The 27,584-nt window shown below is 44.1% G+C and overlaps 2 protein-coding genes and 1 long non-coding RNA gene across 5 annotated transcripts in view; 2 read left to right on the top strand and 1 right to left on the bottom strand.

The window, feature by feature from the left end:
* MON1A (MON1 homolog A, secretory trafficking associated) overlaps window positions 1–27,584 on the bottom strand; it is a 413,585-nt gene that overhangs the window by 51,023 nt on the left and 334,978 nt on the right. The gene's annotated exons all lie outside the window — the stretch shown is intronic.
* The window catches only part of RBM6 (RNA binding motif protein 6), a 144,181-nt gene that overhangs the window by 7,882 nt on the left and 108,715 nt on the right, over window positions 1–27,584 (top strand). For all 3 annotated transcript variants that reach the window (XM_073352606.1, XM_073352605.1, XM_073352607.1), the window contains 4 exons: window positions 9,653–9,764; window positions 14,662–15,982; window positions 16,635–16,724; window positions 17,934–18,003. In XM_073352606.1, the coding sequence (XP_073208707.1) occupies window positions 9,721–9,764; window positions 14,662–15,982; window positions 16,635–16,724; window positions 17,934–18,003 (1,525 nt within the window). In that variant the 5' untranslated portion in view covers window positions 9,653–9,720. Of the gene's footprint in view, window positions 1–9,652; window positions 9,765–14,661; window positions 15,983–16,634; window positions 16,725–17,933; window positions 18,004–27,584 lie in introns of those variants that run through there.
* On the top strand, window positions 18,035–26,383 carry LOC140914558 (uncharacterized). Its single transcript, XR_012159894.1, has 2 exons — window positions 18,035–23,274; window positions 25,104–26,383. It is a non-coding gene; the product is annotated as an uncharacterized lncRNA (long non-coding RNA).

Genomic DNA, 27,584 nt, shown 5'->3' with positions numbered 1-27,584 from the left:
TGGGGCCAGGGATGAGGGGTTCGGGGTGCGGGAGGGGACTCAAGGCTGGGACAGAGCTTCTCTCGCCACAGCAGCTTGGGTCCGGGCCAGGGGAGAGGTGCTTCTCAATGGCCGCAGCAGCTCTGGCTCGGCCGGTGGAGGAGCTCCTCTCCCAGGTTGTGGCAGCTCCAGCAGAGTTGGTCTGGGCTGGGGGAGGGGAAGGGGCGCACCGGCCATGGCAGCTCCAGCGGGGTTGGGGGAGAGGTGCCTCTTTCTGGCTGTCTCTCCCTGGCTGCGGCAGCTCTGGCTCGGCTGGGCCAGGCGAAGGGTGCCTCTCCAAAGCTGTGGCAGCTCTGGTGGAGCTGGGCTGGGGAGGGCGTCTCCAGTGGGGCCGGGGGGAGAGGTGCCTCTTCCTGGCTGTTATCCTGGCTGCAGGAGCTCTGGTGGTGCAGAGTGGGGCTGGGGGAGGGGCACCTCTCCCTGCCTGTGTGGCCCTTGATAGCCTGTTGCGCAGCTTACAGGAAACTTAGATCTCGATTAATTTTTTTGAGTTAATTGTGTGAGTTTACTGCAATTAATCGACAGCCCTAGTGTAAAATAAAATCATAACATGCATTATAGAGCATAGATTTCATTAATAAAATAACCTCGTATCTACCTCACCCAATATCCTAGCAGCGCTTTACAGCCAGTCTGTAAGTCTGAGTGAGAAATGTATGCTGTCAGTTTGCCTCATAGACTTTAAGGTCAGAAGAGACCAACATGATCATCTAGTCCAGGGGTTCTCAAACTGGGGGTCTGGACCCCTCAGGGGGGCCGTGAGCTGTCAGTCTCTACCACGGCCAATGGGAGCTTTGGGGGAGGTACTTGCAGGTGAAGGCAGTGTGCGGAGCCCTCTGCCCCCCACCCTCCCCCCAGGGGCCGCAGGGATATGGTGCCAGCCGCTTCCGGGAGCGGCATGGGGCCAGGGCAGGTAAGGAGCCTGCCTTGGCCCCGCTGTGCACCACTGCCACCCCAGAGCTGCTCCAGGTAAGTGGTGCCGGGCTGGATCCCGCATCCCAACCCCCTGCCCTGAGCCCCCTGCCGCACCCCTCCTGAACCTCAACTCCCTGCCCTGAGCCCCCTCCCACACTCTGTCCCTTTCTCTGCACCCCTGCCCTAAGCTTCCTCCCACACTTCCTCCGCCCCAACCCCTTGCCCTGAGCCCCTTCCTGTACACCGCACTCCCTCCTGCTCCCCAACCCCCTGCCCCAGCCCTACATTCATGGCCTTACATGCAATTTCCTAACCCAGATGTGTCATTGTAGAATGACAGCCGGGCCTGTGATTGCTAGAGGGCAGGGCTGGTTGCCATGGCAGCTGGAGTTGGGGAGCTGACCCAAACCTTCCTCACACCAAGAGTTGTGAGGTACCTCACTACCACCTACCCTGGGTACCCCCAAGAAGCATCACAACACCTCAGAATATTCACTTTTTTTGTAATTGCATCACATGGTTCATGTTCACATGAGGAAGTTCTTACAGTAATGGCAAAGGAGGGAGAGTGAGCATGAGGAGCAGTGTCTTGGACAGGTTGCTATCAGTCCTGCCCTTCCCCCCCCCCCCCACCATCCACTGGGAGAGTCAAGGGCCATTGGTCCATTCACTGACTCCCTCTTTCCACTGGCCCATTTGTCATTCTCTCGTGGGGCCTCAAAAGGGTCATCTATCCTCCCCTCCTTCCTTTGAGAGATCCCTTTTCTGTGTCTCCACTAGGAAGTTTGGGGGGCACTTTGTAGGTGGGGGAGGGAAGAGAATAAAGTAACGTAGTGTTTATAATTTTTATATTTGAGTCCCATATTGTTGTGTTCAGATGGAACCTCCTGAATGTTCGTTGTAGTTGGAGTGATAGCTGCTCTTTTTAAAGGAGTTATAAATCAGGACTCTGGAATAATTGGACTAAATTTTTAGGCACAATCCTAAATTCCTTAACATTAATATTTTTTATTACTGTGTAATATCCTGCATCCCTATCCCCTTCACATGCACTGCTATGGCTCACAGTTGACAATACTATTTGGTGTAAAGTTCATTGATATTTTTAAGGATAGGATTTTTTGTTGTGCTCTCCAGGTGGCCTGGCTCCACTCCACAAGCCTTGGCTCCTACGATTTCCTGCAGTCTGCCTGGTTCAGAAGCACCTCTCCCCTCTGTCCCTGTGTATGCTGAGGGTGGAGGGGCCTGGCTTCAGAAGCTTATCCTTCCAGGCAGCCCAGCTTCTGGTTGTCCCATTGGACTTCAGCTCTGGCTCTCCAAATTCTTGCTGCCTGTAGCCATGGATGCTGTCCTCACTGTAATCCACTTAACTTCCCCTGTGGGGAACACTAGAGACCCAAAGGCCACTGCAGTCAGGGAGACAGAAAATACATTGATGAGCACCTGGCTACAGCAGAATGGGAAACTGTGAAGCAAAAATGCAGAATTTTGTGGCATCTCAAAAGACAAACAAATAAATATATGCCATGGCCAAGGAATCAGAGTCTACATGGCTCTGGTTGAGATGAATGGGAATGTTCTCATCTCTTAAAGCTGTTGTTTGATGCTCTGTACGTTCTGAAAAGGGTATCAGTACTTTGGTTGGCCAAGCAAAGTGAGGTCTGACAATCAATTTGATGGCATTTTTCAGTCTGATAAATTTTGAAGGCCATTATCAGTTCAATTCCAAAGTTTCAGGGACTGTTTATGGTTTATTACAACAACGTGTAACCCACTAACCACCCTTTTTGCCCTATCACTATATGGGTGTTAACAGGCCTCTTTGCCTTGAAAGGAATCTTAGAATATGTGCCAACTACTTATGCTAAGCTATCTGTTCTACCTTGTGTTTATCTGTGACACTCAAGAGTACGTTTCCCAGACCTGAAGAAGTTCTCTGTGTAGCTCGAAAGTTTGTCTCTCTCCCCAACAGAAGTTGGTCCAATACAAGATATTACCTTACCCACTTTGTCTTTCTAACATCCTAGGACCAACATGGCTACAACACCACTGCATAGGGACTGTTCTAAGCATCAGTAGGCAGAACTCTGATTTTGGTAAAAACTTGGAAAGCGGAAAATGTGGGACACATGAAGCCTCTGGCTTCTGGTTAGCAGACCCAGCTGCTTTGATCACTTCTGTAATTGTCTGTAGAACTAGTTGCTGGCTGTCATCAAAACATTCCAACATAATATACTCACCCATCTCAGCTGTGCTGATTCTCCCAATACAGTTTCTAAAAATGTGGACATCCTTAAAGACTTCCCTCAGAAACAGAAACCAAAGAAATGAAAGAGGTGGTAGAGAGGAGGGAATGGGGGCACACCCAGTGCTCATGACATGAAGAGAAGGGGGAAATGGGGACCTTGGCATGGGGAGAATGTGGGGGGTGGGTTAGAACACACTGAACCTCTGGCGTGGAGGAAGAAGGGGGAGATGGTATAGTGTGAGGGTGACATGAAGGACACGTGCCTGGTATGTGGCAAGGGGAAAATGTGGGAGGCATATGAAACCCTTGCCGTGGAGGAGGAGGAATGAGGGGTACACAACACCTGGGGAGGGATGGCACTAGGGGAACCTGGTATGTGCAATGGACTCAGTCTACAGAAGCAAAAAAGTGTATATAATCCTCTAGTTACCCTTGAGTCATATTTTCAAATTATCTTCGCAACAGTAAGGACTAGAAATGCTTTTTTAAAATGAAAGCTGAGATTCTGGTGCTTAGTTCTGTGGCAGCAAGTGAATTCAGTTCTTGTGGAATTGTGGAATACATGGGATTCTGTTTATAAAGGCTCTCAAAAAGAATGGATTGGTGGTGCTTGGTTCTACCTCTCATATTTTAGTGAAACTTGTATAACTGGAAACTTGAGTACAAGTGCCTGTTCATCAGTTTCATGTCAGCTGGACTCTACCAAAGCTGACAGAGCTGTGCAACATCCACTGCTATGTGCGGAGCAGTTTAATAATCAAGTATAGGGCTTTTGAGGGGGCGGGGGAGGCGTGAGTGTTGGGAAGTAATTTCACCATCTTCTGCTGCTTCCAGAGTGGCGCTATCAAATAGCATTTGCAAACAAGAAACTGGATTTTGATTTAACATGTTCACACCTCTCTTCTTGTGAACGTAAGATACTTATCAGTGAAAGTAGGGTAGCCACCGTTATAGAATTTCATTTGGAGATTGTGGAGGAGAGTGAAGACTGAGTTGTAGAAGAGGAAGGAGGGGGGAAAAGAGAACAAACGGAAGGTTCATATGACATCAGGAGTTATAGGAGGGGATAGAAAGGTGTAGGGCAAGAATACCTGTGAGCCCTTAGTGTAAACTCACTTCTCTAAAGTTACTGGTAATGAGACATTTGGTATCAGCACCCTTTTAGTGTGAGGAAGTTGAGCCCAGGCACTCGGGAGAATGATAGGTTTCAGAGTAGCAGCCGTGTTAGTCTGTATTCGCAAAAAAAAAGAGTACTTGTGGCACCTTAGAGACTAACAAATTTATTTGAGCATAAGCTTTCATGAGCTATGCATCCGATGAAGTGAGCTGTAGCTCATGAAAGCTTATGTTCAAATAAATTTGTTAGTCTCTAAGGTGCCACAAGTACTCCTTTTCTTTTTGGGAGAATGATGGTTCTCTTCAGCATTGTATATAATGCAGGGCAAGAAGGAGAGCAGCCAGCAGGGCTGTAATTTCAAGATCCCTTTAATACTGGCAGGGACCAGCTGCTGTCCACAGTAAATAGACCCTTAGGGCTGCTCTCTGCTCACAGTCCTGCTCTGGAAGATGTACCCTTTTGCAGAGTGTGTGCAAAAAATAAAGATTAATCTTTCCATTTGTAATCCAGAGCAACCAAAATTACAAATGCAAGAACAAAAGCAATTACTCAACAATATCCTGTGTCACTTCAGAGAAGAATCAACTTTTCCTCTCCTTGGCTGTAAGTCCAGCTCCACTCTTGCTGTCCTTTTCTTCTTTTTGGCTTGGAGTGCTCCTTAGATTGTGTTCCTGTGATTGTACCTCTTTGCACCATGTTTATTTACAAGTTGGGTTTCTTCACCTAGTGTGCCCTTACTTGTCCATTAGGCACCTTTGGACTGTGTTCCTTCAATAGATGTTCAAACAGTTATTCTCTCTGTTCATGTCCTTTGTGGGTGACATTCCCATTTTAATGTTTTCAGGATCTGTTTTCATCTCACACAACTTCTTGATCAATTCCCATTTTCACCATTTAAATTTTTTCATTTTTCTCCCTTGATGCTCTCCTGTGCATCGGTAGATTTTATTTCCCTCTACTTCCCTTCTTTAAAAGTTTCTGCTTCCATGCCCAGGTCTGTTTTTTTCTTCTTCTCCTGACCTGAAAACTTTTCTGTTTTCCTTCTTTCCTCCTTCTCACTCCCTACTTTTATTCTCTGCTAGCTCAGCATGTAGATTCTTCTCCTTCCTCTGTTTTCTCTCTCAGCCGCCCGTCAGGTTAATTCTGAGCCGCTTCCCCAGCTGAGCTGCTCTCTCATTGGCTCTCTCTCCCCCCAGGACAGTATTCTATGCTGCTGTATCACAGTTTTAGCAGGGTCAGGATTACTACACCAACGGCCACTCCCTCAAGAATTGAGGGTAATATCATAATGTTTTCCCCAGGAATTGAAATTAGTGGGGATGCTCGAATTTACAGGAGATGGAAAATGACTACATTGGCAACACTGCACTAGTTGATGACTGAGGGGATGTAGGGAATGCTTGTGCTATCTAGCATCTCCTATCCGTTTAACTGGTTGGTAATGGTCCTCAGGTAGAAAGTGTGCTTTCTTCATAAGGCAGTTGGCAGGTTTTAGTTTCTTGCATGGGGCATGCCGGGGAGAACATATTACTATTCACCCTGTGTTATGCTTGTCTGAGGCTATTTTTCCCAGCTGCTACTAGTAGTTATGCGGTCAGTCTTTTGATAATTAGACAGAAGCAGGGATTTAATAATTTTGATGAAATCCTCAACATAGCCTTTGTAGAGGGAGGTCTAATGGCCAGTGTCCATAGTTCCTGCTGTATCCAAAAGCTATTTGGAGTAATCACTGGAATGGGTTCAGCCTAGGCAATGGGACAGCTACATGGAAGAGTTCCTGCCCTGCATCTCTCTTGAGCTGCTAATATAATAAGGGGTCTGTGTTAGCAGCCACTACAACTGTATCCTGTAGCCATCTGCTGTTTGTGAAGTGATGGCTTCATTTGAATCTTGCAGGGGAAATGTTAATGAACTCAAAATCCTTCAGGCTGCTCCACAGTGCCTGGTCTTCCCATATGAGCAGCTGCTACTGCCCTTTTGTCTGAGTGAGATGCTGCTGCAAGAGTTTAGGATGGGGTCCCCTTGAATGTACTTGGTCCGTGTTTTTAATTTTTGCTTTTGGTAGGGTGTTTGCCTCAACAGGAGGAAGGTAACCAGGGTATTTTTAAATCTGCAGTTCACATATGTCACTATGTGCTCTTGTTCCTGAGGTGGTAGTTACCTCTGAGTTTGCGCAATGTGTTTTTGGCCTGTGCTGCAGTTATGTTGTCATTTTACTGGCTGTATAACTTGACCTCAGAACTTTTCGTTAGTAGGCATATCAGCCCAATGACCCAGCTAATGCTAGTTAAGCCTTGGTCTCTAAATGCCACATAGTCCTTTCAAGAGGCCAGTCTGACCAAATGAAATACAGATTACTGTCTTTCTGGGTCTGTAAGCTGTGCAGCACAATGCATTGTATAGCTCAGAGGGCAGCACAGTGCTTATTGAGCTGATGCAACATATGGAGCATGCAGTTTGGTTGTGTCACCATCTCCTGCTTCTGATGGCAAGAGAGTCAGCGTCATCTGAATCTCTTGGAGAACATTACATGCAGTGGAAGACCAGCTGAAGTGTATGCAGGCAAAAAGGAGGAGGAGAAAGGAGGTGGCTGTGTGGTTAGGGTACTAGACTGGGCCTTAAGAGATCAGGGTTCAGTTCCTGGCTCAGTGAGATTTCATGTGTGATCTTGGCACAGTCACATAGTCTCTCTACACTTCAGTTTTCTGTATGTAAATTACAGGGGTAATAGGATAAATTCATTAATGTTGATTGTTCATTCGTTAATCATTGATGATCTCAAATAGTATTGTGATGGAGGCCATATAATTACCAGATCAGCATTTGCTCACTTCCCTCAGAGAAGCTCCGGTGCTGCTTGGTTGAGGGAGTGTGAAGCAGGATATGAATGCGAAACAGCTGACATGGGCTGCTGCTTCATGCTTTGTCCTCTGTCAGAGGCCATGAAAGCTGTGGGAGAGCAGCCACGCTTGTATGACAGTATGCATTTCCTCCAATACATTGCTGACAGCATGCTGCTTCTCAAAACGACACATGCAGTGTATCTCATGCTGGCAAATCAGTTTGCGAAGGCTGACCTGCTGTGCATTAGTGGGCCTGTAATCTGATGCACCCCTCCCCCCCGCCCTTTGGAGCTGTCCGTTGCCAGCTGTGTTGCATCCTTTGCTGCTCAATAAAGTTCTACCATAGCCTTTTTTCGTTTGGGAGGGGAAACTGCTTGGACCTGGATGTTCTGGATTTGACAGTAGCCAGCAACTTCTGGACATCCTCATCTTCCACATGGGCGAAGCATCTTTTCAGAGGCAGAAGTCAGTAAGGGTCTCTTCAGATGTATTTTTGACCTTTCTCAAACTTCTGTGTCTGCTGTTCCATTCTAGGTGGCTGTGGGAGTGATTGTTGTCTGCGTCCATTGCCCTGAATGTGCTTGCCTTGATAACGTTGTGCAGTGCTGACGAGCAATTCTCCAGCTAACTCAGGCTGCTGTATCTATATCACTCCCACCTCATGTATATCCTTGAAATGTTTTTTCATACGTGTGATACCCAGCTGTTTAAGGTCAAAGCCATAGCTAGCCATCTGCTGATATATTGGACAAATTACCCATGTGTTTCAGGGTTGAAATAATCTTATATCCAGTATCACCTTTGTCCTTCACCAGGTGCTGTGCTCTGTTCTGCTAGTTGTCTATACAGTGCTGGAACACTAAAGACAGCCCTATGGGAATTTTAAGCAGCACCACTACTGCTGTTTGGAACCTCTCCGGTTCCACTTCTGTAGTGCCCTCTTCTGTCTGCCCCTACTTGTTATGCAATACTGCAAGTATGTCAGCTGTGAGAGACAACCTACTCTCTGCCCGCTAGTACCAACTTTTGTGATAACTCCACAGACCGACCATTGGACTTTTCTATTTTTTCAGAAGTGATTATCATATGCACTCTCAATTTCCTTTAACTCTTCCCCTTCCTGATCTTTCCCACTTTGAAAACTGTCATGATGAGCCATCCAAAGTAGAACACTCTTCACTTACACTGGAGGGTTCTGTGTTTTCCTGGGGTTGATCAGGAGCCTGCAATACATCCTCTGTAGTCATGTTCCCCTTTTTCCAGGCCATGGCTTCCTGCTTTTAGCAGCCCATTTGTCCAGAAAAGACTGCTGTGCATTTATAGACTAGTCTTGTTGTCGGGGTGAGGAAGATGCTATCTATGCTGGTGGTGCTAAAGTCAGGGCCTCTTCTGGTCTTCTCCACAAGTCCTACAAGTTTTTTTGGCAGACACTTTTCTTCTAGCACAATGAATGTATCCGATGGTTATGCTGATAATCAGACCACAAGAAGAATCTTAAAGTGGAAATGAAACATAATAGGGGGCTAGACTTGCTGTGGATGTTCTCGTAGCCTCTGGAAAGAGATCCAAATGAGACTACCTGTGTTCTGATATATCCATCCCGATTAAAACTGTGCACTTTTGTGGTGCCTATATAATCAATTGTGAGCAAGATGTTTGTTTCTAATCCAAGTGCCTCTAGATAGCACAATAAACATGATAGACCAGTGGTTCCCAAACTAGGGGCGCCACTTATTCAGGGAAAGCCCCTGGTGGGCCAGGCCGATTTGTTTACCTGCCGCATCCACAGGTTCGGCCGATCGCGGCTCCCACTGGCCGCGGTTCGCCGTTCTCGGCCAATGGGGGCTGCGGGAAGTGGCGCGGGCCAAGGGATGTGCTGGCTACCCTTCCCGCAGCTCCCATTGGCCTGGTGTGGCGAACCGCAGCCAATGGGAGCTATGATCGGTCGAACCTGTGGACGCGGCAGGTAAACAAACCGGTTCGGCCCCCCAGGGGCTTTCCCTGAACAAGTGGTGCCCCTAGTTTGGGAACCACTGTGATAGACCATTTGAATGGAAATGTTTCCATACTTAGCCAGCCAAGAGCTTCTGTCAGAAATTGTGTCTGGCTTAAAAATTAATGTTGTACGTTGATTTTTTTTTTTTAAATTACAGCTCTATTGATTTGTAGATCTTGAGTGTTTTCTCCTTTCTAATTGGAATGTGAATAGTAAATTAGAATACACAGTAGGTGGGAAGTGTGGTATTAATGACAAATAAATTGTAAATTACTATCCCCTGCCATTCTGACAATCTGATTTAAAAAAAAAAAGTTGAATAGTTTGGGACATATAAACTTAGTAAAAGAAGGAGTTTAATTGTTGCATTTCTGTGTTCTTGCACTGCAGCATGTTGCTTATATTTCTGAATCTCAGATATACAAAACTTTGTTTAAACTATGATATTTTTCATAGATGTCTACAGGCTTATTGTCATGCTATTTCCACCACAGGTTCTGCTGTCTGTCATTGTTTGTGGAAGGAATTTACCCATCTTTGGAAGTCCACCAGACAGGGAAAGATGTGGGGAGACCCTCGGCCGGCCAACAGAATGGGCCCTTTCCGGTAAGCATTTGAATTTGGAGTTTATATTTCAAGGCTCTTCTTATGTGAAATGTTGAAAGTAACAGGGGCTATGGAGCTCTCTTCTCTGTTTACTGTTTGTCATTACTCACTGCACATCTTGCTATTGTGAAACTGTTTTTGGGTGAGCTATATGACCACTGTGGAGCTACTCTGAGTGGCTCAAATTGCCTGTTTTCTACCACACAAAATGTTCCAGCTTCCTGTAAATTCCTGCTAGTCATTTCTTCTGCAAAGATAGCTGCTTCTAGCATTTCTGCTTCTCCTCCTTGCACCTTTGCTGAACATACACTTAAATTTAATGTAGCCATTGTTAGATAAGGTGTTAATACACATCTGACTTTGACTCTAGAAGCAGTTAAGGCATTTTTAAAGATTATCATGTGGATCCTGTTGGATCTTGGTTTCAACATTTCTTGGTTTCAAACATATCTGCAATTTCACGGCCTTTAAGGTCACTTGTTTGTAGTGAATGGTTAGGGTACTTCCACGCTATTGAGAGAGAAATCTAAGGGAGTACAGCTCAGAATGTGGAATGTACAATAGTGAGACACTTGTGAATGTCATTGTAACAGTCCTTACACTCAAACAAGAAGTATCAACACAATGGAATGTTTCCCTTGCTTACATTCCTCTGGCTGTCATTTAGACCCTATGTTGATATCAGGAAATTGGGGTTAGAAAAAGAGAGGTATCAGGAGCTAGGCTATTTCACTGTTTAGTCACTAGTACTTAGTTCTTTCATTGTCCTTGTTAACTCACTTATTTGTCCAGCCTGAATGAATCTGCTGAGTGTACTTCCTCACAACAGAAATTTACCCCACAGGGTTCTGAGGTAATGAGAATACTTCTGCTGTTTGAGTCAGTAACAAGGAGAGATTGCCAAGAAGTCATTTCCCTACTTGTATGCTTTATATATGAGTAGCTGTATGTGATTTTATTTTACCCTTGAACTAATACTGTTCTGGCTGGTTCTAGATGATGATGCTTTCCTGGTGGTTTTTTTTCCTGTTGAAAATGAACTAGCATAATTCTTTCAAGTGTTGGAGAATTATTTATTTTCCCTTGATCCAAGTTATAATAATTGTTTTGCATTACTGCTTTCAATATATCCATAGATAATTTGACTAAATTCAAATATGTCATCTCACATGTCCATTGGTGAATGCTTCTATCTTTGTGAACTTTAAGGTGAACTTGATTTGCTAAGATTACCGAAGTGGAGATGTCTACTGATTTATCAGGATTTGGGATTGTTCTTTAAAGATTCTTGCTCTATTTCTGTTTACCTTTTAAGTTTTTTAAAAATGCGTGGGAGTCAGACTTGGCTAAAATGAGACAGATTGCTTCATCCCCATAAAACCTATTGGTAATTTGGATGTAGCTTCAGGAAAGAGATCTTGGAGTCATCGTGGATAGTTCTCTGAAGACGTCCATGCAGTGTGCAGCGTCAGTCAAAAAAGCAAACAGGATATTAGGAATCATTAAAAAAGGAATAGAGAATAAGACAGAGAATATCTTATTGCCCTTATATAAATCCATGGTATGCCCACATCTTGAATACTGCATACAGATATGGTCTCCTCATCTCAAAAAAGATACACTGGCATTAGAAAAGGTTCAGAGAAGGGCAACTAAAATGATTAGGGGTTTGGAATGGGTTCCATATGAGGAGAGATTAAAGAGGCTAGGACTTTTCAGCTTGGAAAAGAGGAGACTAAGGGGGATATGATAGAGCTAAATAAAATCATGAGTGGTGTGGAGAAAGTGAATAAGGAAATGTTATTTACTTGTTCCCATAATATAAGAACTAGGGGCCACCAAATGAAATTAATGGGCATCAGGTTTAAAACAAATAAAAGGAAGTTCTTCTTTATACAGTGCAGTTAACCTGTGGAACTCCTTGCCTGAGGAGGTTATGAAGGCTAGGACTATAACAGGGTTTAAAAGAGAACTAAATAAATTCATGGAGGTTAAGTCCATAAATAGCTATTAGCCAGGAGACACCAGTAATGGTGTCTCTAGCCTCTGTCAGAGGGTGGAGATGGATGGCAGGAGAGAGATCACTTGGTCTATTACCTGTTAGGTACGCTCCCTCTGGGGCACCTGGCATTGGCCATTGTCGGCAGACTGGATACTGGGCTGGACGGACCTTTGGTCTGACCAAGTATGGCCATTCTTATGTTATGAAACTACCTCTTGAGAAAAAACGAGGAGTCCTTGTGGCATCGTAAAGACTAACAAATTTATTTGGGCATAAACTTGCGTGGCTAAAACCCACTTCATCAGATGCATGGAGTGAAAAATACAGTAAGCAATATAAATATTACAGCACATGAAAAGATGGGAGTTGCCTTATCAAGTGGGGGGTCAGTGCTAACAAGGCCAATTCAGTTAAGGTGGAAGTGGCCTATTCTCAATAGTTGACAAGAAAGGGTGAATATCAAGAGAGGGAAAATTACTTTTGTAGTGCTAATGAGGCCAATGCAATCAAGGTGGATGTTACCCATTTCCAACAGTTGACAAGAAGGTGTGAGTATCAGTAGAGGGAAAAAGAAAAGGAGGACTTGTGGCACGTTAGAGACTAACAAATTTATTTGAGCATTAGCTTTCGTGAGCTATAGCTCACTTCATTGGATGCATTGCTCAAATAAATTTGTTAGTCTCTAAGGTGCCACAAGTCCTCCTTTTCTTTTTGCGGATACAGACTAACACGGCTGCTACTCTGAAACCTGTCATTAGCAGAGGGGAAATTACTTTTTGTAGTGAGCCATCCACTCCCAGTAGGAGAGCACCAGTAGGAGAGCACTTCAATCTTCCTGGAAACTCAGTAACAGACTTAAGTGGCAATTCTTCAACAAAAAACTTCAAAAACAGACTTCAATGAGAAACTGCAGATCTGGAATTAATTTGCAAACTGGACATCATCAAATTCAGCCTGAATAAAGACTGGGAGTGGATGGGTCACTACAAAAGTAATTTTCCCTCTCTTGATATTCACCCCTTCTTGTCATTTGTTCAGAATAGGTCACTTCCACCTTAATTGAATTGGCCTCGTTAGCACTGACCCCCCCACTTAATAAGGCAACTCCCATCTTTTCATGTGCTGTAATATTTATACTGCTTACTGTATTTTTCACTCCATGCATCTGATGAATATCTTCATTATGTTCAATATCTTCATTAAAGATCTGGAGGATGGTGTGGATTGCACCCTCAGCAAGTTTGCAGATGACACTAAACTGGGAGGAGAGGTAGATACGCTGGAGGATAGGGATAGGATACAGAGGGACCTAGACAAATTAGAGGATTGGGCCAAAAGAAATCTGATGAGGTTCAACAAGGACAAGTGCAGAGTCCTGCACTTAGGATGGAAGAATCCCATGCACCGCTACAGACTAGGGACTGAATGGCTAAGCAGCAGTTCTGCAGAAAAGGACCTGGGGATTACAGTGGACGAGAAGCTGGATATGAGTCAACAGTGTGCCCTTGTTGCCAAGAAGGCCAATGGCATTTTGGGATGTATAAGTAGCGGCATTGCCAGCAGATTGAGGGACGTGATCGTTCCCCTCTATTCAACGTTGGTGAGGCCTCATCTGGAGTACTGTGTCCAGTTTTGGGCCCCACACTACAAGAAGGATGTGGAAAAATTGGAAAGAGTCCAGCGGAGGGCAACAAAAATGATTAGGGGACTGGAACACATGACTTGTGAGGAGAGGCTGAGGGAAGTGGGATTGTTTAGTCTGCAGAAGAAAATAATGAGGGGGGATTTGGTAGCTGCTTTCAACTACCTGAAAGGGGGTTCCAAAGAGGATGGCTCTAGACTGTTCTCAGTGGTAGCAGGTGACAGAACAAGGAGTAATGGTCTCAAGTTGCAGTGGGGGAGGTTTAGGTTGCATATTAGGAAAAACTTTTTCACTAGGAGGGTGGTGAAGCACTGGAATGCGTTACCTAGGGAGGTGGTGGAATCTCCTTCCTTAGATATTTTTAAGGTCAGGCTTGACAAAGCCCTGGCGTGGATGATTTAGTTGGGGATTGAGCAGGGGGTTGGACTAGATGACCTCCTGAGGTCCCTTCCAACCCTGATATTCTGTGATTCTATGAAGTGGGTTTTAGCCCACAAAAGCTTATGCCCAAATAAATTTGTTAGTCTCTAAGCTGCCGCAAGGACTCCTTGTTGTTTTTGCTGATAACAGAGACTAACATGACTACCACTCTGAAACCCACCTCCTTGAGAAAAAACCTCTTTCTGAGTCTCACTGTGCATAGAGAATTAGAGCCCATGGCTTTAGCAACATAAATTAGGTGCCGTTGCTGGGGAACTAGTATGACACAAGCAAGCTACACAGTTTTGAACACTTGACCTTTTCCTAGGAACCTCTGAGCACTCCCAAACTCTTACTGAAGTCAGCGTGAATTGAGAGTGCTCAGCATCTTGCAATATCAGGCCCTAGCAAAGAGGACAAACTATTACACAGCATACTAATTGAGATGACTAGGTAACCTCCACCTCATGACCATTTAGTAAGATAACCTTTTGTATCCGTGCTAAGAGAACCAAAGCAAAATGATGCTCAAGCAAATAGACCACTTCAGGGAGCCTCATCTGGCTCCCTAGCTGCATATAGTGCAGGGTTATGTGGATTGCTATCATCATTAACCCATTAATATTGCAGGTTTTCCCTGTTGAGTGCTTCTAGAAATTGTGGTGAAATGGAAGCATGCAAGTTTACTATTTCACATCTGTCGTATGCTGCCTCATCTTAGACTGCCAAACATCAATGCCTTCTGTGGCTCTTAGAGCTTCGAGAAGAATGTTCTTCTGTGTAGAGCTCAGACTCTGAGCACTTTATGAATAATACTGTCTTTATTTCTACAGTGGGAGCCAAGAAGAAAGGTTTGCTCCCGGGTGGAACAGGGAATACCCTTCTTCCCTTGATAGTCTTGCTCAAGAAAGACACTCTGGCAACTTCTCTGGCAGAGAATCACTTCCTTTTGATATCCAGGCACTCTCAGGCCTTCTCAATCCTCAGTTTGCCAACAGAGAGGAAGCTTCTTTCACCTATGGAGCTAGAGATGGACCTCGGAGTGATTTCAGAGGTGGGGAGGGTCATCATGATTTCAGGAGCAGAGACTTCCCACCGTCTGACTTTCAGAACAGAGACGACTCACAGTTGGACTTCAGGGGCCGGGAACCACCCTCTTCTGAGTTTAGGGGCAGGGAGATGTACTCTGGAGATTTCCAAGATAGGGAGGGGCCCTCTATGGACTTCAGGGGTGGGGATGTTTCTTCTATGGATTATAGAAATAGGGAGGCAAGCCGTATGAGCTATAGGGACAGGGAAGCTCATACCATGGACTATAGAGGCAGAGAGGACCTCCCATCAGACTTCAGGAGCAGGGGTTCATTTGATCTGGACTTCAGAGGTAGAGATGGAGCCCATTCAGACTTCAGGGCAAGGGACATGCCTGAGTTACACTATCGGGGCAGAGAGCATTCCTATTCAGATTTTAGAAACAGGGATGTACCTGACGTGGACTTCAGGGGCATGAGTACCTCTGATCTGGACTTTAGGGACAGGGAGACACAGCCTTCAGATTTCAGAAATAGGCACAAGTCTCGATCTGATCAGGATTTTAGGGGCAGAGACATTGCTCCTACTATGGACTTTACAGACAGGGAGATTCCCCCTGTGGATCAGAATCTTATAGATTTTAGGCGCAGTCAGTCTACTGTACCTTTAACAGACAGAGAGCGATCTGCCTTAAGCACAAACAAGAGAGAAGAGTCCACGCGTGATCTTATTCTAGACAGATCTCCCTTTGGCATCCAGAAAGGAGAGTTTCAACATTCAGAGCTGAGAACGAGAGGAGAAGAGTCCCTTGGAGTGGGTCTTGAAATTGAGTCTTCACTAGATTTCCAGAATAGCCGTGGGCCTCTTCAAGACCGAGATGAGCCACCTCAGACCTTTGCAAATGAGCAGCAGCTTTCTGGTACTGAACATCAAAGATCAGATTCTAGTCTTGTGCTAAAGGGCGAAGGTGGTCTGGATTTCCTCGGAAGACAAGATACTGATTACAGAAACATTGAGTACAGAGATGTAGATCACCGGCTGCCAGGGAGTCAGCTGTTTGATTATGAGCACGGCAAGTCCTTTACAGAAGGAAAACCCAGCAAAGATTCTAGGCAGGATCTTCAGGTATGTGGTTTTGTAAAAACTCTGAATGAGCCAAAACAGATCCTTTTTTATTTAAAGTATGAGAAAAAAGGAGGGGAGGGGTAGTGAAGGAGATTTCCGTCCATATCTTAGGGGTAGCAGTCTTATCCCTGTATAGGTCCTTCCCTGAATGCCTCCTCATCCTCTAGTTTTCTACTCCCACTCATTCCCTCTGTACCACACATTTAATTTAGTCCAAAGTAATATCAAAATAAATAATTCAAGCTATTTTTTAAAATTTCCAAGTATCTCCTGCTTTTAGGAGCACAACAAAACTGTATGTTGGCTTGTCTCACTTTTCTTTAAAATCTTTTAGAGCCCATGATTTTTCCAGGAGTTTGGCCACTTCTTAGCAGTGACTGAGGGTTACTCTGAATGATATCGCATGTAGACAAGTATTTACTGGGACTAAACTGAAATTTCTTTGCGGAATCTAAATGCATTTGAAATAGCTCCAAGTTTGAAAGGCCACAACCAGCCAACATGGCTGCCCATCCCTAAAACATACTGTTGTTGTAAAGAGCTGTTGGAGCCATTCTGCTTATGAATTGTACCCTGCTTTATTTTGTTACTGTTTTATGTCTTACGGACAACTGTGTCTCAATTGTAAAACTATCTTGATTCTGAACTCAAGGACCAAGATTACAGGACCTGCCCCAAAGATGTGAAACCAAGCAAGCTCATTCGGCTAGGGGGAGTGCCTGAAACTGCCACAAAGGATGATGTAAGTGGGTTTTTTTAAATTCCTCCAAAGTTTCTCAAAATCTGTAGCAAAAATATGTAATATCCCAAATGTTGTAAGCAGTTCCCAGCATGGTCTGAAGAACAGAAGAGACTTTTAATTAGAGAAGAGCAACTTTTGTTTCTTTTAAACAAAAAATATAAGCAATTGCCAATCTAAAATGTATTTTCAGGCCTTTTGTGTCCAAGAGGTGGGCAGAGTGCGATTTACACCAGCTTATGATTTTTTCCACATGGAAATCCCAGGTTTTAGAGGTGACCACAGTGCTACTTTTTTCTTGTTGTTGAGACTTTGACTGCGAGTAATGTAGAGGTGACACTCTTGAGTGCTCATAGGTGGGGAAATGTAGTGCACTTTAGCTTGATTGCTTAAGCCTGTCTGGAGGGCCTAAGGCTTTTCACTTCCCTTTCTTTCAGGCTGCCTTATATTCCTGTATTACCTCATCTTTATTCACTTTGTAGCCAGAAAGGGAGTTAGTATGCAAGTGAGCTGCAGGCCGCTCCATGGGCAATAGCTGGGAGGTGCTAAAATAGTATCCTGGAGAGACGGAAAAAACATCTCGTACTACACTTGAGCTTAGTCAAAAAGCCAACACTGGTTGCTAGCCTTCCTCTGTGAGGTGGTAGAAAAAGTTACTTCCACAGAGCTCCAATAGTCAGCCCCAGGGTGTATCTCATGGCAATTCCAGACTGTGAGCCTCTTGCAATGTAGTGCTCTTTAGTTTGGTTATGATTATCAGACTTCTTGAGAATTGTGCCTGAGAACTCCGGTGAGGAACTTACTGTGTCCTGAGATAGTGGGATGTTAGAGGAAATAAAGGCCCAAACAATCTCAAAGGTAACTATCAATCAGTGATTTTAATAGTAATAAATGGCCAGAGAAGTGATTGCAACACATTAAGAAGAAAACACTGAATGGAGAGGTCATTAAAACCTAAATAACTGAGCTCCATGCACCTGAATTCTGTAACGACAGTGTTTCTCTTTAAAAGGCAGTTCTCAGATGATAAGGAGACTCTGTGGGAAAATATGTCACTTTGTAATGGAGTTGGGAATCCAAAACCGACAGAAGTCTTATGAGAGTGTTAGAGAGAGGAAGTAGAGTACAGTAAAAGCTATCTTGCCTTGCTAAAGTAGCCTTGGTTTGGTGTGTGCTGTGGAACTGATGTGGACTCTTGGTTTGTCTCTCTAGATTCTCAACGCTTTCCGAGCGCCTGATGGGACACCTGTGAAAGACTTGCGCCTAAAAGATTATAGTTCAGGTGAGAGAGTTTTTTCAGTGCTTCTGGTCTTAGGGAGCTGGGGTGGGGTTATCAAGAGGCCTTTATCAGACTGGTGCTCACTTATTCTTTTTATTTAAATTGTTTGGTGCCATAATCCTAGGTAGTATGGCCTGAAAATACCTATTGAGTCATCTAAATACTAGTCTATATTCTTGCCGTCTTCAAGATTGATGGCATCAGTCATAGATTTGGTACTTCAGAGTTAAGCACATGTACTACCTGTGCTCTAGCCATGTGTGAGTGACAGAAAGCACCTAAACTGTCTGATGAACTCCTTCAGGAACAAAACCTGTATGCACAGTGGGCAATGTTTGTTCCCTATAGAGGTTACCTGTTAAATCTTTTTATTGGGCAGTCGGTCTTAACCATGAGGTGACTGCACTCTGGAAAAAATTCTATACAAATAGACTTCTCATGAGACCTTGCATCACTGACAAATGTTATTTTTGTAATCCCAAGCTATTGTAGTACATCATAGCTATGAAACACAGGTCAAAATGTAACTTTATATATATGTGTGTGTGTGTGTGTGTCTATATCTATAGACACACACACCAGACCCTCGCTAGAGCACACGTCTATATAGCGCGAATTCGCATATAATGCGGTCACGGCCATGGATCCCAAATTTAATTACTTTAATTGCAATTCATTTTAACGCGGTAGTGCATATGGATCCCAAATCCCACGTTGTAACGAGGGTCCGGTGTATATGTATGTATACACAAGTACCAGATTCTGGATTAGGATGGCTTTCCTCTTATCAAAGGATGACTTTTTTTTCATCTTCCTGGTTCACTTTTTTGTGCTTCTGACATGTATTCACAAGACTTGCAGGGTTCCTTTCTAGGTGGAAAAAAAGGTGTCGAAACAAGGAAGTGCAATGGTAGGGAATGAGGGATGATTCCTGGGGATGTTGTTAGAATTACAATAGAAAGAAAATTCTGGATACAATGGGAAACCATCTGAAAGCATCTCTCCCTGCTCTGATGATACTGAACAGCTTCTGCTCCAAAGTGAATTTTTCATTTTACAAACCCTTAAAAGAAGGAGACTCTTGTGTTTTTATTTAAAAACAAACAAACAAAAAAAAATGTAAAGTTTCTATGCTGGACATTGCATTGTACCATTGCTGGTCTGGGTTACTTGCTGGATAGTTGTAATGCCTGGGGTCAATGCATTACTTATTTACAATTAAACCTGGAACAAAAGAGTATTTCACAAAGGGAAAGCTTTAATTACATTTTTGGTTCTGAGCAGCTGTCAAAGGAGTGCCTCCATCTTTCCTCAGTCCCTTGAACGAACGAATGTCCCATAGTGATGTCACCTGCTTTTGCCTAACAAGCAGGATTCACTGAGGATATGGGTAGTGCCTCTCTGCTCCCTTCCATCCTCCTTGAGTGTAACACAGCGTGGCTAACATCAAGCTTATGAAATTAATACAGTGCAACACCACAATTATCAAGCATTATATTTGTACACAGAGACAAGCTGGGTGGGGTAATATGTTTTGGTTTTTTTTTAACCTCACCCACCTTGTCTCTCTAATGTCTTGGACCAACACAGCTACAACACTGCATGTTTGTACATATACAGACATGGTTCTGTCTAATACTCTTTCTCAGGAGTATGATGTTCCTTCTCAGTAAAAAATGAATTCCAACCTGGGCTTCTCTTCACAAGTCTTGCACCTCCAATCAATTTGGATGTATGGTTAGGCTTTTGGTAGAGAGCTATTGCCCCACAGTTTCCAGAGGTGTCCAGATGTGGGCGGTAATGTCTGAAGCTGCATGCTGAGGCCTTAATGCCCACTGATGGTTATTCTTTAACCCAAGAAGTGCAAATTTCCCTTATACTCTGTAAATGAAATGTTCTGTTTCAGTTGTCATGTCATCATCTTAGCAAGAAATGTATTTCTGTTAATTTAAAATAGTAGTAAATACTTTTTTGGGGAGGGAAAGGGTTGACATTTTAAAAAGTAGCTTATGTTCTGTGGGCTACTTAAAATTGTTGCTTGACTCTGTGTCAGCTAGTTTGATTGGTCAGTAGCCCTGCTTCCTATTGACTTGTCTGCAGTAGTGCAGAATTATTCATAGTCCACATAACCATGCTTTAGCCAGATTCATTGTTTTGACAATCCAAAGATTTGAGATTCGATACAAAACAAAATATGTTGTTGTAACATGCCTGAGAATTTAAATACCAGTCAGGAATCTCAGAAGTTATGTAACTTATCACATCAGTAACTTTCCTTTGTGTATGTGTGTGACAACAAAGTAACTTTCTAAAAATGTGGAAAACATCTTTTCCTGATCAGGTAACTAAAAAGGTGAAAGCTTACTTAAACCCAACTTAAAAAAATTGAGCTGAGAAACAGAAAAACTGAGCTCAAAGTTTAGTTTTTCTGAAAAGTTAAGTGTGTTTGGAAGTAGGAGCCCTGTTTGGAAGATTGGGACTCTACTACTGCAGTAATGGTGTGTGTGCTTAAATATGCATACAATCAAAGGCAACATCATGCTGCAAATTTCATCATGGAAGGTGCTAGGTAATACACCTATGCACACCAGCTATATTGATTATTTTGGTGAAAAAAAAGACAACATAGTTCAAAAGAGCTAGTGCTAAGTCCGTCTATGCGTGGGTAAGAGTGCAACGTCTGTGTCAACACAGCAAGAACTATATATTATTTTAATGTTATTAATGAGTCTAATTGTGCACTTCATGTTGGCAATGTGTCTTGGAGAGAAGGAGGACTGCAGATATTGGGGAAAGGAAGTGGCCAATAACTAACAACACTCAGTGTGGAATAAATGTCCCATAATTAGTGTTCAGAACAGTTTAATGACTGTTAAGCTCTTTTTATCATATGTAGGGCCCTACCAAATTCACTGTCCATTTTGGTCAATTTCACAGACATAGGATTTCAAAAATCATAAATTTCATGACTTCAGCTATTTAAATCTGAAATTTTATGGTGTTGTAATTGTAGGGGTCCTGACCCGAAAAGGAGTTTTGTGTGTGTGTGGAGGGGATTTGCGATGTTATTGTTGTGGGGGTTGTGGTACTGCCACCTTTACTTCTGGGCTGCTGCCTGCAGAGTTGGGCCCTCAGTCAGCAGCCACCACTCTTTGGCCGCCCAGCTCTGAAGGCAGCAGCACAGAAATAAGGTTGTGATGGTATGGTATTGCGACCCTTATTTCTGCACTGCTGCTGGCGGGGCGCTGTCTTCAGAGCTGGGTGCCCAGCCAACAGCCGCTGCACTCCGGCTGCCCAGTTCTGAAGGCAGCACAGAAGTCAGGGTGGCAATACTGTGACCCCCCTGCAACTCCCTTTTGGGTCAAGACCCCGAGTTTAAGAAACACTGCTCTCCCCCGTGAAATCTGTATAGTATAGGGTAAAAGCAAACAAGACCAGATTTCACAGGGGGAGACCAGATTTCATGGTCCGGGATGCGTTTTTCATGACCGTGAATTTGTTAGGGCCCTAATCTTATTTTATTACGCTGAGTCTTGCTGTGTGACTTTTTTCAAGACTAATTTGACAAAATGTGTTTTACAGTAGTTAGTCTTTCTCTGAGATTAGTAGTTTGATTAATTTATATAAGCCTATAAAGATGCATTTTTAACAATGATGCATGTGCATTAAGGGAAAAACATTTTAATCTCTGCACTTGCTGATCTTTCAGTACTGTTTCTGACACAATGGTGCGTGATTTTGATGTGCATATGGGCTATCTACCCTTTAGACAGTTTGGCCTAAGAGGCATACAAACAGTAAAACAATTATCTGGGTTTAAAAAAAAGTAGAGAAACTAATCAAGAGAACTGGCTTAACTACTATATTATGAGTTCACCTGACTTTAACCCAAGAACCCAGGACATTCACAGATTTGTGTTAGACGTCTAATATTCAGACCAAATATGTTCTATCTTATGAGCTTCCATATGTTTACGTGGTTTAAGTTGGACCTCTAACTTTTGGGCTAATGCGTGTACCTACATGTTAGAGGTACCAAGAAAATTTGTTCGGACAGTTTTGGGTTTTTTTTGTATCCCCCCCCACCATAATCATGTGTGATAATATCATCAAAAATAAGTACATTAATAGTTTAGATTGTTGTCTCTTCCTCTGGCTGTACCTTTTTGGAGGGTATCAGTTGCCAGCTCAGTTAATGTCTTGAGAATGGTGTCTGTAGTGTTTTCTCAAGAGTTAGAAGCCATTTTGCTCTGAAACCCCTTCTTCTTGTTCTGATAAGTATGCATTCCCAGTCAGAGTGAAAGATGAGCTGCCTTTTTGGTAGATACTAGTGATTTGCTTATGAAAGCCTTGTGAGAAGTGGTTATGTAATTGACTAATAGCTCCCTTTTCTCCATTCAGAATAACTTGATCTCCAGTGGCCCAGAAGGGGTCAAGGTTTTCAAGGACACCTAACCTTGTGTGTTGTATGTGGTGGAGCTTTTAATCATGTGTGAAATGCCACTGGACCAGTTTTGTCATGTGCTTCGCTTCTTCCCATGTTACTTCCTGTAAATTTGACATGATGCTGCCACTGCCAGAAAAGTTTGAAGGTCTTCAAGGGATCTCACATGAACACAACTCTTCACTTTATAAACTTGCTTGTACTTTAAAACCCAGACATAGCTCCTCCAAACTTTTTTCTTCAATCTTTATTTCTATTTTTCTAGGTAGGGTTTAAACATAAAACAAAGAGACTGAGAAATGATCTTGTGTGTCCAGTGTGCACAGAACGTTTAGGATCACTGTATGTATGCCCTGCCCACCAGAGGGTGAGGAGCTGTCTTTATTTTGAAGGGCCTTTGGCTGCCTATTATGAGTCATGTTACTTTAAGAAACACTGCACCAGTATTTGCCAAATACAAAGACAAACCAAAGTTATGAATGAGAGCATGAGGTGGGCTATACTCCACCATCCTCAGCCTTCTGTTCAAGTGAATTGTTCCTCTGGAAACTCTCTGAGGTGGAAAGAGCTTGGAAGGGTCTGTTTTTCAACTGAGATTCGTGCTAGGGTTGGTACCGACGGTTGGGGAAGCTGTTTAGGGGAAATGAGCTTCAAGGAGAGGTTGCTGGTAGACCTGTGAGGATGTGCCAGCTTACTCTACGAGCGCATCTGGGGAGCCAAGAGGAGTTCTTCCCGGGCTGGGAGACCCTTGCGGAGGATGGACACATTGGCCGAGGTGGAGAACGGAGCGCCCAGAGAGGAGTCCTGTGAAGCGGAGCTGGAGGGATCAGGTGAGCCAGGGTGGAGGTAGTATTGGTAGAGGGAGAAGTGAGGTCTACAGCAGCCTATTTAAGTACATTTTAAATGATTTCTGCATAGAAATGTTGGGAAGCAGGGAGACTTGGGGTTTGAATGAATCCCCCCCTTTTTTTTTATCAAGGAGATCCTATAAATGTTTCCTTTGAGAACTTGTGGAAAGATGAAGTGAAGGGAAGTTCCTGAGGGCACTGTATAGTGAGAGCTGGGAATACCTTTTTAATTGGGTAGTAATACAGGGCTGACTTGGGTGCAGGGAGCGGGGCTGACTAGATTTGTATTAGAGGTAGGGAGCATCCCAGAAATGTATCTGAGGACAGACACTGCTGTGGCAGACCTATGATCCTAAGGGCCCCTGTGTATTTGTGATGCAAGAACTGGACAAGGGTGTCATGGAAGGACTGAGCACCAGAGCTGGGGGGGATGGAGGGGACACTTGTGCCATGATACCAGAGGCATGATCTTAGTCTTCAGAGCAGGGGGGAAACAAGAGAGGTGTCATCCCTGCCAGTAGGAGGAGGAAGAGGGACCAGTTGAGTGCAAGTGTCCAATTGTGGAGGATAGGAAATTTGTATTGGCCAATAACAATAGTGCTGTGTAGGGAATTAATGGTATTACCTTACAATGTGCATGACCTCTTTTAGAAGCTGCTTGTTAATAGCAGCTGTTCTATTATATTTTAATATTTTTGGAATAATTTTTGGTTTTGATGAGTGCCATCAGCACCAAAGACCATTTCCCATTACCTTTTTTCATAGGCGCTGAATCCTTTCCCTCTTTAACCCTTTTGTCTCATTTTTAGTGACTTTTGCAGCTCTTTCCCTTGTTTGTGTCCCTTGAGTACTGCTCTGTAGTCCAGTCAGCAAGGGAGTGATATTAACGTAGCCGCTTTCCTTCCCTGGAATCAAGCACGCCAATTTGTGTTTGATCTCCATAGCCCTGCAGAAATGGCATGGCAGGTGGACAGTACGTGCACTGCCGCCGTGTCCTTGGCTCCATTCCACACCAGTTGTTTAACACAGTTCTTCCTGGTACTTGACCCAGGAATTTAACTTCGCACTCATTCTGGCTAAGCTTTGTCACATTGGAATCCCATTTACGTTTCAATTTGTAGGCTCCACAGGCAAACTAAAAAGGGGATTCTTCCTGGTGCAGTCTATCCCGTATATCAGAGCAGTGGATGGTTAGCGTCAGAAATATTTCAGTAGATGTCTGTTAAAATTGTGTTCTGTGTGTAAGGCTTATTCACTTGGTAAGAGCTCATGGTAGGTCTAGTAGTTAACACCTTGTCAGTGGGGATTTTATATATTTCTTTCTTGGACTGAGCATCCCCACGTTGGGTCATAAGCTCTCCATTTTCCTCATCCAGGGAGCATGCGAAGGGAGAGTGGTCTCTCTCTACATTAAAGTAGAGCTCTTGCTTGTTATGTCCTGAGGACTTTGTTGTCCCTTCACTTTGGCGTACTCTTTTCCAATATAACCTAATCCCAGATCCCTCATAGCAGCCATGATTGTAGTTGGAGGGACATGGCAGCTTCCTTAAACTGCTGCCTTGCATTATCACAGCCTGCCGGTGCTGGTGAAATTGCACAAGGCATTGCTGCACTTTCCTGTCCCACCACCTCTCAAAGGCTCCAAGTACCACCACTCTGACACTGCTAGCCCCACAATACCCATATTTGCAAGCTCACATACCCTACATAGCATCGCAAGGCAAGATGATGGTCTGGGTAGTGGGGATTGTTTGGGAGGAGGTGGGGGGCAGGATCATACTAAACTGAAGCCTTTTGTTGTTTCCTTTCAGGAGTGACTCGACCCCCTCAGGCTAATCCTCTGGAAGTGTGGATTTGTGGCCACACAGTGGTGACCTCACTGTGGAAGAGGGGTTGGTGCCATCCATATGGAGCACGATTAGGGATAGACCCCATCAGGGCTCATGTATCGTGGTTGGGTACGAAGGACATGCTATGGGATGAGTTGTTGTCTCTAATACAGTCTGTCGTGCAGAGGGGTGTTTTGCCTGATGTGATAATTATACACTTAGGGGAAAATGACTTGGCTCACCAATCAAGGCTGGGCTTAATCAAGAGCATGAAAAATGACCTTACAACGTTGTGTTCAATGTTTCCCAAGACAAAGATTGTGTGGTCCACTCTACTGCCTAGGACATGGCCAGTGTTAGACAAACCCCCAGGAGTTGTAGAGAAGTCCAGGAAGATGATTATTAAGGAACTCTCCAAATTTTGCAGCATGTTTGGGATCTCAGTTTTAAGGCATGACCAGATTATGTATTCTTCCCCGGAGCTGTTCAGCCCAGATGGTGTTCACCTGTCAGAGATCGGGGAAGGTATTTTCAATGCCAGCCTACGAGAAGCAATTGAATCTTGTTTGTAGCCAGCTAGAGTGGCCAGGACCAAAGCATTGGTCCTTGCTGAACAGTAATACTGGCTCTTGTTGGTCCTTCCAGCTGGATGGACAATTGGCTTTTGACAAGTCTGCTGTAGTAGTCCACCTCTTTCCAGTAGAAGGCATTCCCTGGGACTTTATCCTCACCCAGGGAGGTGTCTGGGAGGTAGGCAATGGATTGTTGATAGACTCTGTGCAGAGGTACTTGACTAACTGATTAGCCCTGCTACAGAGAACGATTTATACAACAACCCTGAAATGCAGCAGCAGACAAGGCTGTCCATAAAACACTGTCACAGCTTTTTGCGACACGTTTTTGGAATACAGCTGTGCTCAACCTTTTCACCTCCCCAGCACAAAATCTGAAACTTCCTATTCCCTTCATGAGTCAGCAGTCTGCCTGCGTTAACATTTCTTATTGAATTAGTTTCTTTCCTACATGAGTTAGTAAAAATCTCCCATCACAGATCATTTGATAAGTATGAGATGATAAAGTGTTTAGTAGCATTTTAATTCAGGGCTCCTGTTCTGCCCCCATTTTGCCTCATAAGCAGCTTCCAACCCTCTTATGGAATTTTTTATTGATGGTCCCTGCTCTTTATTAGAATCTGGGATATTCTGTGTATATACTGTTGTAATATTTTGTCCTTAATAAAGCTGAAACGTACAACCTTTCAATATTGTGGCTTTTTTCCCCTCCCACGGGATCAAGTCTTTAGGCTGTGACCCTTCACAGCAAGGAGAAGTGTTGTCCCTTTCAGGGTACTTAGCAGCTTTGACTGTTTTAGTCCCTCTAGGCTGAAGGGGTTGGGGCTTCTCCAGTGAAGGGGCAAGAGGGGTCAACCCCTCTTGCCTCTTTGGACTGGGTCATTTCTGCATGCCCTCTCTCAAAGGATGAACTGGTTGTAGTTTAAGGATAAAATTGTTTTAATCTGTATGATATGTTATGTTTGCCTTCATATTTCTAAAAGTTTTTGGTATCTCTTTTGGCATCAGTGCCTTTCTGTTGGTGCAGCATTGTTGTTTATTGTATTTTGAAAAGGAGTACTTGTGGCACCTTAGAGACTAACCAATTTATTTGAGCATGAGCTTTCGTGAGCTACAGCTCACTTCATCAGATGCATACAGTGGAAACTGCAGTAGACATTATATACACACAGAGACCATGAAACAATACCCCCTCCCACCCCACTGTCCTGCTGGTAATAGCTTACCTAAAGTGATCATCAAGTTGGGCCATTTCCAGCACAAATCCAGGTTTTCTCACCCTCCACCCCCTCACCCCCCCCCACAAACTCACTCTCCTGCTGGTAATAGCCCATCCAGAGTGACCACTCTCTTCACAATGTGTGTGATGATCAAGGTGGGCCATTTCCTGCACAAATCCAGGTTCTCTCACCCCCCTCCAAAAACCACACACACAAACTGTATGTGTATGGGGGTGGGGGGAGGGGTAAGAAAACCTGGATTTGTGCTGGAAATGGCCCACCTTGATTATCATGCACATTGTAGGGAGAGTGGTCACTTTTGATAAGCTATTACCAGCAGGAGAGTGAGTTTGTGTGTGTGGTTTTTTGGAGGGGGGTGAGGGAGTGAGAGAACCTGGATTTGTGCTGGAAATGACCCACCTTGATTATCATACACATTGTGAAGAGAGTGGTCACTTTGGATGGGCTATTACCAGCAGGAGAGTGAGTTTATGTGGGGGGGTGGGGCAGAGGGTGAGAGAACCTGGATATGTGCTGGAAATGGCCCAACTTGATGATCACTTTAGATAAGCTATTACCAGCAGGACAGTGGGGTGGGAGGGAGTATTGTTTCATGGTCTCTGTGGGTATATAATGTCTACTGCAGTTTCCACTGTATGCATCCGATGAAG

This window comes from Lepidochelys kempii, chromosome 7 (genome assembly GCF_965140265.1).
Source record: "Lepidochelys kempii isolate rLepKem1 chromosome 7, rLepKem1.hap2, whole genome shotgun sequence".
In the NCBI taxonomy this organism is placed as follows: Eukaryota; Metazoa; Chordata; order Testudines; family Cheloniidae; genus Lepidochelys; species Lepidochelys kempii.
Note: the sequence above shows the minus strand (reverse complement) of the source record. Positions and strands in the feature narration are given on the sequence as shown.